Raw genomic sequence first — 17,502 nt, forward strand, 5'->3', positions numbered from 1 at the left:
CCGTGATTTGTCATAATTGTGATGATTATGGCTTACAGCTCATGAAAACCCCAAATCTACAATCTTAGAAAATTACAATATTGTAAAAGGGTGCAATATTCTAGGCTCAAAGTGTCCCACTCTAATCCGCTAATTAAGCCATAACACCTGCAAAGGTTTCCTGAGCCTTTAAATGGTCTCTCAGTCTGGTTCAGTAGGAATCACAATCATGGGAAAGACTGCTGACCTGACAGTTGTGCAGAAAACCACCATTGACACCCTCCATAAATAGGGAATGCCTCAAAAGGTAATTGCAAAAGAAGTTGGATGTTCCCAGTGTGCTGTATCAAAGCACATTAATAGAAAGTAGTGTGGAAGAAAAAGGTGCACAAGCAGCAGGGATGACCGCAGCCTGGAGAGTATTGTCAGGAAAAGGCCATTCAAAAGTGTTGGGGACTTTCACAAGGAGTAGAATGAGGCTACAGTCCATGCATCAAGAGCCACCACACACAGACGGATCCTGGACATGGGCTTCAAATGTCGTATTCCTCTTGTCAAGCCGCTCCTGAACAACAAACAACGTCAGACTCGTCTTACCTGGGCTAAAGAAAAACAGACCTGGTCTGTCGCTCAGTGTCCTCTTTTCTGATGAGAGCAACTTTTGCATCTCATTTGGAATCCAAGGACCCAGAGTATGGAGGAAGAATGGAGAGGCACACACTGCAAGATGCTTGAGTCCAATGTGAAGTTTCCACAGTCTGTGTTGATTTGGGGAGCCATGTCATCTGCTGGTGTTGGTCCACTGTGCTTCATTAAGTCCAGGGTCAATGCAGCCGTCTACCAGGAGATTTTGGAGCACTTCATGCTTCCTTCCGCAGATGAGCTTTATGGGGGTGCTGACTTCATTTTCCAGCAGGACTTGGCACCTGCCCACACTGTCAAAAGCACCAAAATCTGGTTCAATGACCATGGGATTACTGTGCTTGATTGGCCAGCATGCTCGCCTGACCTGAACCCCATAGAGAATCTATGGGGCATTGCTGAGAGACATGAGACCGAACAATGCAGAAGAGCTGAAGGCCGCTATTGAAGCATCCTGGTCTTCCATAACACTTCAGCAGTGCCACAGGCTGATAGCTTCCATGCCACGCCGCATTGAGGCAGTAATTGCTGCAAAACGGGCCCAAACCAAGTACTGAGTACATATGCATGCTTATACTTTTCAGAGGTCCGAAAATCCTTGTTTTATTGATTGCATGTAATATTCTAATTTTCTGAGATTGTGGATTTGGGGTTTTCATGAGCTGTAAGCCATAATCATCACAGTTATGACAAATCACGGCTTGAACTATCTTGCTTTGCATGTAAGGAGTCTAAATTTTTCGAGTTTCGCCTGTGTGTGTGTATATGTATATATATGTGTGTGTGTGTGTGTGTGTGTGTGTGTGTGTGTGTGTGTGTGTGTGTGTGATTTTGCGCACCCGTGCTGCCCTGTAGCAATACTTCTGCTAGCTATACGGCGGGAATCAGTTAATGTATTTCTTTTTTTTGACAATGGTCAAGGGTATGATGCAAAGCCTAACTTTTCTTTGGCTAGAACAGTAAGAAATACAGTATGTGTTTAAACAATCACAAGTATTTTTATTATATGCAGTTTACTGTATACTCATTCAAGTGGCCATTTCACCATCTAATGCTAGTCATAGATGGGTAGAATTTCGAATGAAAAGTTTTAGGAAAAGAATGTGCTGAGAGTTTGTTTTTCTAATCATTGTTGCGCCAGAGTGACATTCATTTGCTACGGCAGTGACAAGAAAATTCAAAGGAGCGGGATGGAAAATTTTTCTCAAATGAACAAATTTAGTGTATGCATAGTTAATGCAATCATGTATGTGGTTTTCCTTTGGTAAAGTCCATTCATTCCAAAATCAAATGTTAAAAACAAAGGAAATATAATGTTCTGAGAATTTTTGTACACATGTTCCTAAGACTTTCCTAAAATTTTTCATTCAAAATTCTAACCTCCCATGGCCAGCTTACATTTTTTTTTTAAAAATGGTGCCTGGAAAAAATTCTGGATCCAGTTTTTTTTTTTTTTTCCATTGAAAACACAGTGGGGTTGAATTACTAAAACTGGAGAGTACTAAATCTGTTGCCGCTCAGCATAGAAACCAACCAGCTTCCAGGTTTATTGTCAAAGCTTCATTGAACAAGCTGAAGTTAGAAACTGAATGTCTACCAAGCACATTTGCACCAGATTTAGCACTCTTCAGTTTTAGAAAATCAACTCCTGTTAGTTTAGATAAAGTTGGGTTGGAATGGAGAAAACTTGGCATGATAGCAACACATTCACGAGTGATTATTACATCTTGTTCTAAACCCAAACAGTTAAATGAAATATTCAGGTGTTTCTGCAGCATTGAAACGCCACAGGCATTTTGTTTTTGCAGTGCTGCCATAGTTTACCAGATTGGGAAAAAAAATTAACTCTATTGAGTTCCACGTATAAAAAATGAATTAAATAATAAATCAAAACCTGCATAAACTCATAGCTGATTCAGGGGAAGGCAAAACATATCCTTATAAAGCTTGGTGCAGTTTTATTCAGACAGGGAAAAAAAAATAATTTCTGATCCCTTAAGGCAGGGGTGTCATACTGGTGGCCCTCCAGCTGTTGCCAAACTACAAGTCCCATAAGGCATTGCAAAGATGACAGTTACAAGCATGACTCTCAAAGACAGACATGATGGAACTTGTAGTTTCACTATAGCTGGAGGGCCGCCAGTTTGACTCCCTTGCCTTAAGGCTATTCCCTGGATCAACAATCTATGGTGTTACTACTTATAAATATTGGTAGCCACTTATATTCTGTGCACTTAAAAACATCCAGCTTATGGTTAAACAACCTACTGAGGTGTTTAGAACTACTTCCCAAAGCTCTCATTCACACAGTTCTTACTGCTAGTAAGCCTTCACATTTTCGGAGGTTGAACTTTTTTCTCCAGATGGAAAGCATGCCCCCTTATCTTTTTAGATGATCTTAAAGTGAACAAACACCTTTGCACTAAGTTTAATATATGGACCATTTATGTATTTACACTTTTTTTTATTGATTGCACTTTTTTAATTTTGTTTTTATATATGGACACTATAAGATGATAGATTAGCTACTCACAATTCATATATACGTATTATAGCGCTGCACTTTTGTAAAACATGTATTTATACAGTCATGGCCAAAAATATTGGCACTTCTGTTCTGCATTTCTGTTAGTTAATGCACTACTTTGCTCAGAAAATTGTTGCAATTACAATTGTTTAGGCAGTCTCATGTTTATTGCTTTTGTTTGTATTGGTATGACACAAAAAAGTGAAGGAACAAAAAGTGAAATCTGACACATTCCATGAAAACCCCCAAAAATGGACTGGAAAAAATTATTGGCATCTTCTCAAAATTGTAAGAAATAATTACATTCCAAGTTTGTGATGCTTATGTAATTTGTAATTAAACTCATCTGTATCAATTAACTGATCTTAATGTTCTTGTGTCCACTTTGGAAACATTGTCAGGAAGTTTACAGTCCATGGCAAAATATCTAATCTACCTGGACATGGACGAAAGAGAAAAGCTTGATCAAAGATTGCAACAAAGGTTTTTTATTAAATGGTGGATAAAGGACCTTGATCAGCTTCCAGACAAATTCAAGCTGACATTCAGGCACAGGGTAAAACTGTGTTAGCACGCACTATACGTCACAATCTGAATGAAAAGGGACGCTATGGTAGGGAACTGAGGAGGACCCCACACAGTTTGGAGTTTGCTGAAACTTACCTGAGGAAGCCAAAATCTTTTGGGAGAATGTGCTCTATACAAATGAAACATAATTACAGCTTTTAGGTAAAGCCCATCATTCTACTGTTGAAGAATAGAAAAGAATACAGTCCCTTCAGTCAAACATAGTAGAGGTTCACTGATGTTCTGGGGTTGCTTTGCTGTTTCAGGCACTGGATGTCTTGATTGTGTGCAAGGAATTATTTATCTGAAGACTGCCAAAGAATTCTGGGGTGCAATGTAGGGCCCAGTGTCAGAAAGTTGGGTCTCCGCCAGAGGTCATGGAGCTTACAGCAGGACAATGACCGAAAGCACACGTCAAACCATTTCTTGGTGCTTTTTAAGACAAAGTGCTGGAGAGTACTGAACTGGCCAACAATGAGTCCAGATTTCAATCCCATAGAGCACCTGTGGAGAGATCTCAAAACAGCAGTTGGGAAAAGGAACCCTTCCAATCTGAGAGACCTGGAGCAGTTGGTGAAAGAGTGGTCCAAAATTCCAGTAGAGAGGTGTTAGAAACTCATTGATGGTTACAGGAAACTATTGATTTCAGTTTTCTTTTCTAAGAGGTGTGCTTCCAAATATTAAATTGAGGGTGTCAATAATTCAGTCCATTTTTGGGGTTTTGCATGGAATGTGTCAGATTTGGCTTTTTTCTCCACTTTTTTGTGTCATACCAATACAAACAAAAGAAATAAACCTTAGAATACCTAAACATTTCTAATTGCAACAATTTTCTGGGTGAAGTGGTGTATTATCTGACAAATGCAGGGGTTGCAATATTTTTGGCCATGACTGTACAAGGTGATCAAACCCCCCTTACATTCCTCTTGTCATTGAAGTTGAGTTATTCAGTTTAGTTGCAGTACAATCACCCAAGGTTCCAAGTCCAACTACAAGCCATAGTAACTGCAATAAAGTAAATAGGTTGTGCATAGAGTAGGGAAAAAATTAGCAAAGTAAGGGGAAAACTATTTTTTTAACTATTAATTTTTGTTCTGTTTACAGTACTCTAAAATTGTGTATTCTTTTGTAGGAGTTTTACTTTAATATTCAGAAAGACATTTTGCTGGCTTACTTGAGTTTTTGATGCTCACACAATGAATGCAAATGTCATTCAGAACATCTGACGTATTGTTGGGATCTTTTTTTTTTTTACTTTAGTTGCTCTTTTGTCTTTTTACATAGACGGCCTGAACAAGGTCAGCGGAGACCAGAACCATGCAACAGCGTAAAATATTTTTTACAATTGCACATGACGCATGAAATATTATTTTCAGTTCTAGAGGGTACATTCTTAAAGGATCCTAGAACTATACATTATTTAATATCTCTGTTCATGTTAATGTTCTCTTTTTTGATGCAGGTGACAACATCTTAATAAGCAACCCACATGGATATTTTAAGACCTCCCAAGTTGATGACATTGAGGATATTTTCCTTCTGGTAGCTGGCACTGGTTTCACACCAACTGTAAAACTACTGAATCATGTTTTACATAGCTCCAACACACTCAGGTAATTTTTAAATTTCACAATGTATACATTTTATTCATAAAGTATATATAAGTGTTTGGACTAGGTATTTGTAGTTTAATGTTTAGGTTAAAAAATCAATGGTATGTTTAGGATGTTTTTGAGTTGCGTAAAGGTGCACAGATAACCTTTCATATGCTGCTAGTTTGTATAAAACCATAAAATTTCAGTTTAGAAGAGTCGTGAGACAAAAACATTTTTCACATCTTTAATAGGGACTTCTTGATGTATGCAGTTTTTTTTCTATCTGTGACATCTCAAACCAACAATCACTGCTTGGATTATGCATCCTGTTTGAAATAACGGAAATTAATCTTGCATGAAAGCAGGAGAAACAAAGGTCATGTTTATACTTTCTGCCTTCATAGGCCAGCAGTCTTGTACCACCCCTTCAATTACCTAATCAACATGCTAGCCTTATTACTATCACACTAGCAAGAACAGGAACCAGAGAGGTGGGTAGAGACACCTCATCCACTCTGTGTAAGTACATCTACAGATGACAGCTAGAAGACAAGGACAAACGGACTCCTTACTTTTTTCACAGGTCAGCTTTACATGTTTGGCTACTGTCGGGGTATTGTAAACACACAGTACAGTAATCCATGAAGAAAATGTCACAAAATGTTTTTAGGACAGAAAAAAATAGAACTCAACTGGCCTTTTCACTGGTAGGCAGAGTAGCAGCTTTAGACCTTTTATTATACAAGCAAAGGAGTTGCTGGCAGTGAACAGGGTGATATGTGGGAAGCTGTGTTTTGCCCTTGGCATCCCTGTTATTCTAGATCAGGGGTCTCCAAACTGCATCCTGAGGGCTGGATGTGGCCTTTTGCTACCCTTTATCTGGCCCTTAGGGCACTATTCCTCCCACTGAGACCAACAATGAAGCAGTACTTCTTCTATTGAAACCAATAATGGGGCACTATTCTTCCCACTACTACCAATGATGGAGCTATACTCCTCCTTCTGACCATCAATCCTGCGGCCATGTTTATTCTCAATGATGCCGGGACCAGGACATTTTCCAGCCTCGCTGGCCCTAATTCGGCCCTCCTAAAGTCTAAGGGACAGTATACTGGACCTTTGTTTGAAAAGTTTGGAGACCTCTGATCTAGAGCATAGTCTATTTTACAATGCAGAAAACAGGTTCTGTGTGCATCTTGGTGATGAAAGGCATGGCCTGCACTGGCGCATAGTATAGTTGCTGTGATCCAAAAAGTGGTCAGTTCTAGCATTGTCCTGAAGTATCCTGTGCCTCCTGAACACTGGGACACACTATCCTAATCTGATGCAAATCTCATTATCAATAGGAAGGTTGGCACCTTGCTAAAGCCTTCTTTACACACCCAGGTGACAAATTCTAGATGAAATCTAGATTTGCATAGTAACACGCACATGAGGGCCACTTGGATGCTTTAGAAAAAAGATGGAACTCCATGCAGGCTGTTAGAGGTGTCTGCTATTACATTTGAGGGACATTATATTAAAGCCCAATTTAATGTCTTTTTTTTATCTTCCTGCCCCCCCCCACCACCACCACCACCACCACATGTAATAATTTCAGATTAAAATACCTTTTTCTCTCAGTGAAGATGCAAAAATGCAAGTTCCTGTCTATATCACTAGTGCTTCATTCTGGTATAGCTGAGTAACAGCCAAATATATTGCAGAGAAAGGGGGTGTTAGAACCAAAAGATGATTACTGACCACACCCTGTTACTTATCAGTCTGGTACCTATTAAATTGTGCCATCATACTTAGACACCATGCACAACTGGTGACACTAATAAATTGGAGCTGATTAGTACAATAGTGTTTCTGACTGAGCTGACAATGGGCTATCTGACTGTGTTTCTATTTCCTTGATTTCATCTAGACTTTAATGTTTATACCAATGCAGGAACACTTTAAAGATTCAAATGTCACACAGTGACAAGGTGTTAGTATTTCTTGTTGCTATTTTGTTTGGTCTACCTTTTCTTTATTGCTGTAGGCACAGTGGAGTGACATTATCCATTTTAAGTTATTAAAGAAAATGTAAACCCAACATTTCGTATTCCTGATATGTGCCTGCTGTACCATGTATTTGGTTGAAAAAGTATCCTGTTCTTTGTATTGCTTCCTTTGTGTGAAATCCCTGGTGTTCCTGCCAGTCACTCTGCTTCCCCATTAAAAACTGACCATGCATGAGCGCACAGCATGGTCAGTTCTCAAGCTGTTTTGTATTTCAATGGTTTTTATTAATTTGTAACAGTTAAACTAAGGAGCGACAAATCACGCCCACGCAAGGGCTATCAATTGCACATAACAAAATTAGAAAATTAGAAAAATCAGTGCTCTAACACCAACAGAGCAAAAGGTATGGCCACTCAGGGGCTATCAATGGCACTTACATAAAACATTAATATAACACTGATAGTAACTCAAACTAAAGGCAGCTATCCACTGCCACACCAAAAACAAACAAAAAGAAAAGGAAGGAGGAGTACTAAAGAAAAAATATAACAAAGCCAAGAGCAGGGATCCAAGAACGCCAATGCCGAACAACATCACATCCCCAGACTAGCCGGGGGGAGCGTGGGAAAGGCATATTGCAACCATGGCGCGCCTGGGCCAAACGAAGCGGAACCCAATACCAATGAAACAATAGTTTGTATGCCACCTCCAGCGTGGTCGTATTAAATGAACATTTAGCTATAAGCGACCAGGCCCTATTCCAGTCCTCCAGATCCACGTCTGCCCCAAGGTCGCGCTCCCACTGAACAACATATGAAAGAGAAGTATGTGTCGTGCGCCTGTTCAAAGCTGCATAAAGAATGGAAATTAGGCCCGGGGCGCCTGTACGCTGTTGGCAAAGCAGTTCAAAGGCAGATTTCTGGTACGGGAAAGTAGAAGTGCCCTGCAATGAGATCAGCCAATGCCACAATTGAAGGTAACGAAAAAATTTCGCCGGAGGGACATCCCGTGATTCCCGAAGAAAATTCCAGGTAGGGAAGGACCGAGAAGGTAAAAAGTGTCACACCTGCAAAAAACCATTGGCCATCCACCAAGAAAACACCCTTGGTTGATCTAAACCCAGTGGGAAGAGAGAGTTGTTAGTAATTGGGAGCAAAGGCAAGAAAGGTGACATCAGGCCACTGGAGTAACGTACCGAGTCCCACACTTGTAAGCCATGGAGCATAATCGGACTCAGTGCCGTAGGGTGCAGGGCAAGGGGAAGCCATAGAAGCGTCGATATCGCAATAGGGGCACAATTAGGTAATTCTAGCTGTATCCAGAGATGAACGTCTGAGGAAGCATGCAACATAGACAGCGGGGCAATCTGGCTCGCCTGATAATACTTAGTTACATTAGGTACCCCAAGACCACCCTGGAGTCTATGAACAAAAAGTGTAGTTTTGGAGACTCTGGGGTGTTTATCGGCCCAGATAAAACGCATAATCTTTGCCTGAATCAACCGAACAGAATGAGGAGGAACCCACACTGGGAGGGTGCGAAAATAGTATAACAATTTCGGCAAGATGGTCATTTTCACTGAATTAACCTGCCCTATCCAAGACAGGTGCGGAAATTGCCAGGAGTGCATAAGAGAGGACACAGAGCGAAGCAATGGATAATAATTTGCAGCAAACAGTGAGTCATAGGTGGGGGTCAAGCGAATGCCTAGGTATTCAAGAGAAGAAGAAGCCCATTTGTAAGGGAAGTGGGACTGTAGGCGTGAAACCAAATCTGAAGCCAAAGTAATATTAAGCGCGACAGTCTTATCCAAATTAATACGGAGACCTGAAATCAAAGAGAAGCGCTCAAGAACCTGTTGCAAATTTGGAAGCGTCATCAGGGGACTAGTGAGCGTCAAGAGGGCATCGTCTGCAAAAAGGTTCAACTTGAACTCCTGTCCCACGTATGGATCCCCCGATACATTACAATCAGTCCAGAGCGCCAAAGCCAGGGGCTCAAGCACCAGGACAAACAGCGTCGGGGACTGGGGGCAGCCCTGTCTCATCCCTCGCCAAACAGGAAAGGGATCTGAGAAATACCCAGCATGTTTAACGGAGCCGAAGGGGAAGAATACAAGGCTTGAATACAAGAAAGAATAGAATCCCCAAAACACCAACGAGACAACACAAACCGCAGATATTCCCAAGACAGAGAATCAAAGGCTTTATATATGCCTAAGGACAGTAAGAATCCTGGAATTTTCCGCTGTTGTAGACAATGTATAAGATGGACCACCTTACGAACGTTATCACCCGCCTGCCTCCCAGGGACGAAACCTACTTGATCCCTGTGGACCAGACTACGCAAATATTTATTGATACGAAAATTAAGAATCTTGCCCAATATCTTCAGGTCTTCATTAAGAAGAGAAATGGGCCGGAAGGCTTGCAGTTCCTGCACATCATCGGTCGTTTTAGGAATCATGGAGATATGAGCTATAAGCGCATCCAGAGAGGGCAAAGAGCCCTGTCGTAACTCATTAAAATAGTCAGCCAAGGAGGGCGCTAACAGGCCTGCAAATTTCTCATAATAGAGGCCGGAAAAGCCGTCAGGACCTGGGGCCGTGGTGGACCATAGAGATTTGATAGCTTGGATCACTTCCGATACGGTGACACCAGTGTTGAGGGCCATCTGCGCTACCTCGGATAATCTAGGAAGTTGGAGGTCTTGGAAGAATGCCTTTGCCTGAGCCACAGGGAAGGGATCTGGTTTAGCGTAGAGGCGCAAAAGGAAGTCTGCGAAGCGGGAGACAATCTGCTGGGAATTAGAAGTACAACCATCTGCAGGGAGTCGCAATCGGATTGGTTTCCCCACAGAATTGAGTTTCCTATCCAGCATCGGTCCCGGCTTATTAGCACAGGAATAAAATTTGTGTTTGGTCCAACGCAGGGCCCATTCCGCCTCTAAAGAGGCGAGTAGGTCCAACTAGGTCCAGAGCGTCCCGTGCGCGTTTATGGTCCACGGATGGGAATGACTTCCAGCAAGCATCCGCAGAGGCCAGTAGAGAATGAAACTCCAAAAGTCGGCGCTCCCGCTTCCAAACCGCCCCAGCTGTATAACATGACCCCGCACCATGGCTTTATGCGCCTCCCACAGGGGCACTGCCGAAGAGACAGATCCCGAGTTTTCCATGAAGTATGTGAGTAAGAAAGATTCTATTTGTTGGCAGGCAGTATTGAGTGGTCAATAAAGAATCATTAATGCGCCCGTGAAAGGGGCACCATACCGACCCAGAGAGGGCCAGGAGGAGTACCAGGGGATCATGGTCCGACCAGGGCGAGGAGGGAATAGCTATCCGCCTAACCAAGGGAAGCTGCTGAACATGCATGAATATATAATCAATTTAACAAAAAACTGTCATGAGGGTTGGAATAGAATGTAAAGTCACGCTCAGTTGGGTGAAGTTCCCTCCAGACATCCACCAGCCCCGCCGTCTGCAAGAAAGAGTGCATACATTCCTCTAGCACTAAGTCGTGAGAAGGGGCCTCCCCCCGAGCATAGCGCCTATCCAATGTGGAATCCAAGGTAACGTTTGACTCTCCCAAATTCTCTAGCTGTTTTGAGAACTCAGCCTGCTGTCCTCCAATGATCAGATGTTCGCTGCCCCCCTCCTCCTGCACAGCCATTCACTGGGAAGCTTAATGTACTGCGGTTTCTTCTCCCCTAGCTCTCTGAGCTCCTTATGCAGATGAGAACAGAGGGTAAGGGATCACTTAAATAAATTGGGGAAAAAAGGTCTTGTTTTACAAGGTGTGGGGTTTAAATATACTTTAAATTCAGCTTAAAGAGAAACTGTTAGAAAAGGATCATGGAGGCTGTCATTCATGAACTCTTTTTTGGGAATGTTAGTTGGTTCTTTAGCATCACTGCTGTCTACTTTGCCTTACAGAATAAGTATAGAAATCAGGAGGTCTGCCAATTTCCTGTCACTCATTTAAATCATACTTGTTCTGGGTTTTTGATTCAAGGCACTTAAGCCAAATCGGGCCAAGCAACTAGCATTTTCAGGAGACCAGCAGTAGCCGCCCACAATATTCCCACGTGACAGGTTCACTTCATATAACCATTAAGCAGAGTTAGCTTGTCTTGCTAACAAATGTAATGTATCAATTAAAAAAAAAAATTTTTTTCATTTAGTATAGAATTTTCAAGCTTTGAATCTGACACTGCAATGATTCCAGCAGCTGTTTGTGGTTTAGCTTGTAAATGAAAGAGCACTGTCTCTGTAGAAACCAAAGGAGATATAACTTTTTCTTTTTTTACCCTTTAAAAAAATACTGTTTAAATACCTTCTAATTTACTTGAAATAAGAAGTGACTGAAATCTGTACTGGGTTGATTTTCAGGGTTTGGATGTTTGGTTTAATTAAAAATCATTCCTTTGTTAACACACGTGGGTGATGCACTTACCTTTAAAGACTTCAGCAATACCATTAGTTGGCTTAAATTTATGCTTTGTGTAACTGAACAGGGTCATCCTATCCCTTTTACATTTCTGAAATCCAGTTACTGTACGTCTGTTCTCTTTGAGGGATGTAATTCCTTAGAAAACAATGTGGAGTGGAAGAGGAGTGGGGAGTGTACGTCACCCATCCCTTTGCACACACTAGTCAGTTGTATTCTTCTTACATACAACAATCCTCGCTTACAGGGAGGGGGAACAGGGGAATTTATATCGATATGTCCATCCAATGTAATTCTCTCCACACTTATTGTACTGCTTCTCTGCAGTGACCTTAACTCTTACATATACTGAATAGGGTAATACTGAAGTGAGACTACATTGTTCCATACTATTATGATCTATTGTCCTTGGGCTTTGAAGATAGAAATGTGAGTGACTTTTCTTTCTGGTCAGTGTGTTTGTGCAGCTCTTCATGCAATATCATATTTTGTATGTGCTGTATACAGCTTTACATCTTCGGTAGCACTTATTTCAGCTTACTATAATACGGCCTGATGTTATATGAATGCGGCCTGCTGTGCACTCATTTGTAATCATCAGGTATGCTGAGTGCTGTACCTTGTGTTTAAGAAAGACATCAAATGTGCATTTGCTTAAATTGAACCGTTTTCTATACAAAGCGGTGTCAGGTTTGCTTTAATGCTAGCACTTAGCTTCTACCCCTTTTATGGCTACTGTCCTTTCTTTGTATTTTAGTGGTCTCTACAACCTAAAAATAATTTAACACTTTCTAAAATCACAAGTTTCTTGCAACATATTGCTCAACTTTTTTTTCTAGAAATTGCAGCAGCAGGGCAATATTATTGCTTGCTGTTTGCATTAACATCAACTTTCTGAATTGCCTGATTAGGAAATTACCTTTGCAAATAAGGTCAATCCACAGAAAAGTGACATTTTATTCTAGTCTGTTTACAGTTCCCCAGAAAGGCAGGGTCTATCGGATTCTGGATTTAAAGGCTTTGAATGTCTTTGTGAGGATGCAAAAGATGGAATTTCTCTGCTTAGGGGTAGCCTCTCTGCATTTCCTGGCTTCTGTAGACATCCAGGATGCCTACCTGTACATACCCATCTGCGAGGAATAGCAGTGTTTCTTACGCTTCATGATCAAGAAAGCACATTGTCATTTTATGGCAATTCCCTTTGGCCTAACCTCCATTACTTGGATGTTTACCAAGGTGTTGGCCCAGTCCTGGCTCTTTTGCAATTGTCTTAATTGGCTACCTGAATGATCTGCTCCTGCACGCAGAGACTGCCTCAGCATTGAGGGACAGTGTGGAAGTCACCATGCGCTCTTTACAGGACTTTGGATGGCTCATGAACCTCAAGAAGTTGGCCTTCACTCCATCCAGGTGTTTGGAGTATCTGGGCCTGATTTTCAATTCGGAACAGGCCAAGTTGTTTATCCCAGTGCAAAAACTCCAGAAGCTCAGTGCTGCAGTCCAGTGACTTCTGTCCTGCAGGAGGCCATCTTAGAAACTGTCCCATTTGCCCATTTCCACATGCAGACCTTGTAGAAGGAAATCCTGGCCAAATGGAACAGGTCACCTGCTTCTCCAGACAACAAGATCCACTTAGACCTCTCTCCGCTGGTGGCTGCGGTCTCCATCTCTGAGGGTCGAGAAGTCCTTTCTTCACCTTCACTGGACAATGGTCATGATGGATGCCAACCTGTTGGGCTGGGCAGGATTCCTGGGATCAGACTCGGCTCAAGGTCGCTGGACTTCTGAGGAAGCTCAACTGCCCATCAGTGTCCTGGAGTTTTGAGCGATCAAGATGTCCCTGGCACATTGGACGGATCTCCTAAGAGTCAACCATTGAGTATCCAGTCAGACAACACCACCATAGTAGCCTATGTCAATCACCACGGCAGCTCAAGATGTGCGGCACTGGAGGAAGCTCACATTTCGTGCAGAACAGTACATGCCAGCTCTGTCCGTCATGCACATCCCCGGTGTTGAGATTTGGCCAGTGGATTATCTCAGCCGTCAGTCTCTAAATCAGGGGAAATGGTATCTACACCCGGGGGCTCTGTCTCCGCTGAGGAATGCAAGACATGGATCTGTTGACGTCCTGCCTCAATCGGAAGGTTCTGAGGTTTATGGTGAGAATGAGGGATCCTCTGGCAGATGTGACAGATGCACTGGTGGCGCCAGTGGAACAGTATCTCATTTACGCCTTTCCTCCTCTCAAGCTCATTCCTTATCTGCTACGCAGAATAGAAGCTGAAAGGATTCCAGCCATCCTGGTGGCTCCGGATTGGCCTCATCGCTCATGTTAAGCCGACGTGGTGCATCTTCAGGATGACCGCCTGTCCCAGGATACCGTCCTGGTTTTACCATCTCTGACTTTGATGGGATGGCTATCGAGAGCTAGGTTTTGATGAACAGGGAGGGGGTTACTGAACTCGGTGATTCCCACGACGTTGAAGGCTTATAAGTCAACTTTTCTGAAGATATACTGTACCATTGCACCCAGAGAGCTTATATTGGCTGGGGCGAGGCCTAGAGGGTCTTTCCTTGATCCTTCTCGGTGGCTTGGGTGCACTATTTAGGGTCAGGTTTCTGCCCTGGAGGTGTTCTTTCAAAGTCTCTCGGCTACACACTCGCTGTTTGCATTTTTATTTCAGGGGTTTGCCATGTAGCACCCCCCCTCCCCAAATGTGATCTCTGTTGACACAATGGGACTTGAACCTGGTTTTATCGGTTCTACAGAAACCACAGTAGAATAATATTTTGGATGTTCCTCTACTTACTTTGTTGCTGAAGGTGGCATTCTTGGCTGCTATCTTTTCACGTGTTGTCCAAATTGGCAGCATTGTCTTGTAAACCTCATCTGGTTGTGCACAGGGATAAGGTGGTTCTTCCTCCTTTTCTCTCAAACGTGGTGTCAGATTTCCATCTGCATGAGGATATTGTTCAGCTGTCCTTGTGCACTTGCCCTTTGCACCTTAAGGAGGTATCTCTGTACTCCTTGGATGTGTCCATGTGTTTCGGGTGTACCTATCCACAATGACCACCTTATAGAAGTCCAACTCTATTTTTTGTGCTTATGGACGGTCTGAGGAAAGGTTCTGTGGTCTTCCCTGCCACTCGTTCCCCTTTGGAATCCGCAGATGATAGTTCAAGCATATGTCATTAGGGGAAAGGGACCTCTTTTCCCTGTTACAGTGCATTCCACCAGGGCGAGTAGTGCCTCCTGGGCCTTTTGACGTCAGGCATCTGTTTCTCAGGTTTGCACGGAGGCGACCTGGTCATCTGTGCACACCTTTACTTAACTTTATAAGGCTGATGTTTTGGCATCCTCAGATGCTTGTTTTGTCCACAAAGTTTTGCAGGTTGCTGTTTTAAGGTTTTTTTCCTTGAACCTTTTGGGTTCGTTTGGAGTGTTGGCACATTTGTATGGTTGTTTTCCTGGGTTGTTTGCCCATTCATCTTTGTGGCACTGCTTTAGAACTTCCGTTTGGTCAAGAATTATGGAGAGGCTGTGTTCGTCAATGAACACAAAAGAAAACTGGATTTTTTTTCTTACTCACCATAAATTCCCTTTCTCTGAGTTCATTGACAGACACAGCACCCACCCTCTATTGGAGTTTATGCTTCTGATCCTGCTTTGTTGTGAACTGGATTGCCTATAGCAGAGAGGAGGGTTTTATCTCCAAAGAGAACTGCCCATAGGAGATGCTGAACTTTTTCTTCCTAGTATCCTACTTCTGTAGGTGGTGGTATAAAACCCTCTTTGGTCAAGAATTATGAAGATGCTTTGTCGGTCAATGAACTCAGAGAAAGGGATTTTACTGTAAGTAACAAAAAATTCTGTTTTTCCTGGAGTTCAACTTTAAGCTTGGGAGGACTTGCATCTAGCATAAAGCTATATGTTTTATATGTTTTCCAAGAGGTGGGGTTATATTACAGGATTTACAGCTGCATTGTTAAATGGCATGTTTAATCTGCTATTTTTAAAACAGAATTATTGATTCAATACTGCATCTGTCCCCTGCCGGCTCTGCAGCTCTTTGCTCTGCCCCTCCAGCGCTGGAGTGCAGAACTATGTTACAGTAAGGAACAGAAGTATTTGAACACCCTGCGATTTTGCAAGTTCTCCCACTTAGAAATCATGGAGGGGTCTGAAATTCACATTGTAGGTGCATTCCCACTCTGAGAGACAGAATTAAAAAAAAAAATTCAGGAAATCACATTGTATGATTTTTAAAGAATTTGTCTTTCACTGCTGAACATAAGTATTTGAACACCTAAGAAACAGCAAGAATTCTGTCTCTCAAAGACCTGTTACTGTGCCTTTAAAAAGTCCACCTCTACTCCACTCATTAATCTAACTTAGTAGCACCTGTCTGAGCTCTTTAAAGACACCTGTCCACCCCACAGTCAGTCAGATGCCAACTACTACCATGGGCAAGACCAAAGAGCTGTCAAAAGACACCAGAGACAAAATTGTGGACCTCCACAAGGCTGGAAAAGGCTACGGGGCAATTGCCAAGCAGCTTGGTGAAAATAGATCAACTGTTGGAGCAAATGTTAGAAAATGGAAGAGGCTAAAGATGACTGTCAGTCTCCCTCGGACTGGGGCTCCATGCAAGATCTCACCTCATGGGGTATCACTGATGATAAGAAAGGTGAGGAATCAGCCCAGAACTACAAGGGAGGAGCTGGTCAATGACATGAAGAGAGCTAGGACTACAGTTTCAAAGGTCACTGTTGGTTGAACACTACGCCGTCATGGTTTCAAATCTTGCATTGCACGGAAGGTTCCCCTGCTCAAGTCATCACATGTCCAGGCCCGTCTGAAGTTTGCCAATGACCATCTGGATGATGCAGAGGAGGCATGGGAGAAAGTCATGTGGTCAGATGAGACCAAAGTAGAACTTTTTGGTCTAAACTTCACTCGTCGTGTTTGGAGGAAAAAGGATGAGTTGCATCCCAAGAACACCATCCCTACTGTGAAGCATGGGGGTGGTAACATCATGCTTTGGGGGTGCTTTTCTGTGAAGGGGACAGGACAACTGCACTGTATTAAGGAGAAGATGAATGGGGCCATTTATTGTGAGATTTTGAGCAACAACCTCCTTCCCTCAGTCAGAGCATTGAAGATGGGTCGTGGCTGGGTCTTCCAACATGACAAAGACACGAAACACACAGTCAGGATAACCAAGGAGTGGCTCCGTAAGAAGCATATCAAGGTTCTGGAGTGGCCTAGTCAGTCTCCAGACCTAAATCCAATAGAACATCTTTGGAGGGAGCTGAAACTCCGTGTTGCTCAACGACAGCCCCGAAACCTGACAGATCTAGAGGAGATCTGTGTGGAGGAGTGGGCCAAAATCCCTGTTGCAGTGTGTGCAAACCTGGTCAAGAACTACAGGAAACGTTTGACCTCTGTAATTGCAAACAAAGGCTTCTGTACCAAATATTAACACTGATTTTCTCAGGTGTTCAAATACTTATGTTCAGCAGTGCAAGACAAATAAATTCTTTAAACATCATAAATTTGATTTCCTGAATTTTTTTTTTAAATTCTGTCTGAGTGGGAATGCATCTACAATGTGAATTTCAGACCCCTCCATGATTTCTAAGTGGGAGAACTTGCAAAATCGCAGGGTGTTCAAATACTTCTGTTCCTCACTGTATGTAGGCTGAGCCAGGTGCTGGTCCAGGCTTCTGGGTGAAAGGGATGGTCTGGATC

The 17,502-nt window shown here is 42.6% G+C and overlaps 1 protein-coding gene across 5 annotated transcripts in view; it reads left to right on the top strand.

Moving 5' to 3' along the window:
* CYB5R4 (cytochrome b5 reductase 4) overlaps positions 1-17,502 on the top strand; it is a 218,152-nt gene that overhangs the window by 180,649 nt on the left and 20,001 nt on the right. For all 5 annotated transcript variants that reach the window (XM_089693117.1, XM_089693118.1, XM_089693119.1 and 2 more), the window contains one exon: positions 5,178-5,328. In XM_089693117.1, the coding sequence (XP_089549243.1) occupies positions 5,178-5,328 (151 nt within the window). The remainder of the gene's footprint in view (positions 1-5,177; positions 5,329-17,502) is intronic.

The sequence above is a fragment of the Staurois parvus genome, unplaced genomic scaffold (genome assembly GCF_062004578.1).
Source record: "Staurois parvus isolate SC_StPar_1 unplaced genomic scaffold, SC_StPar_1.0 ptg000613l, whole genome shotgun sequence".
In the NCBI taxonomy this organism is placed as follows: Eukaryota; Metazoa; Chordata; class Amphibia; order Anura; family Ranidae; genus Staurois; species Staurois parvus.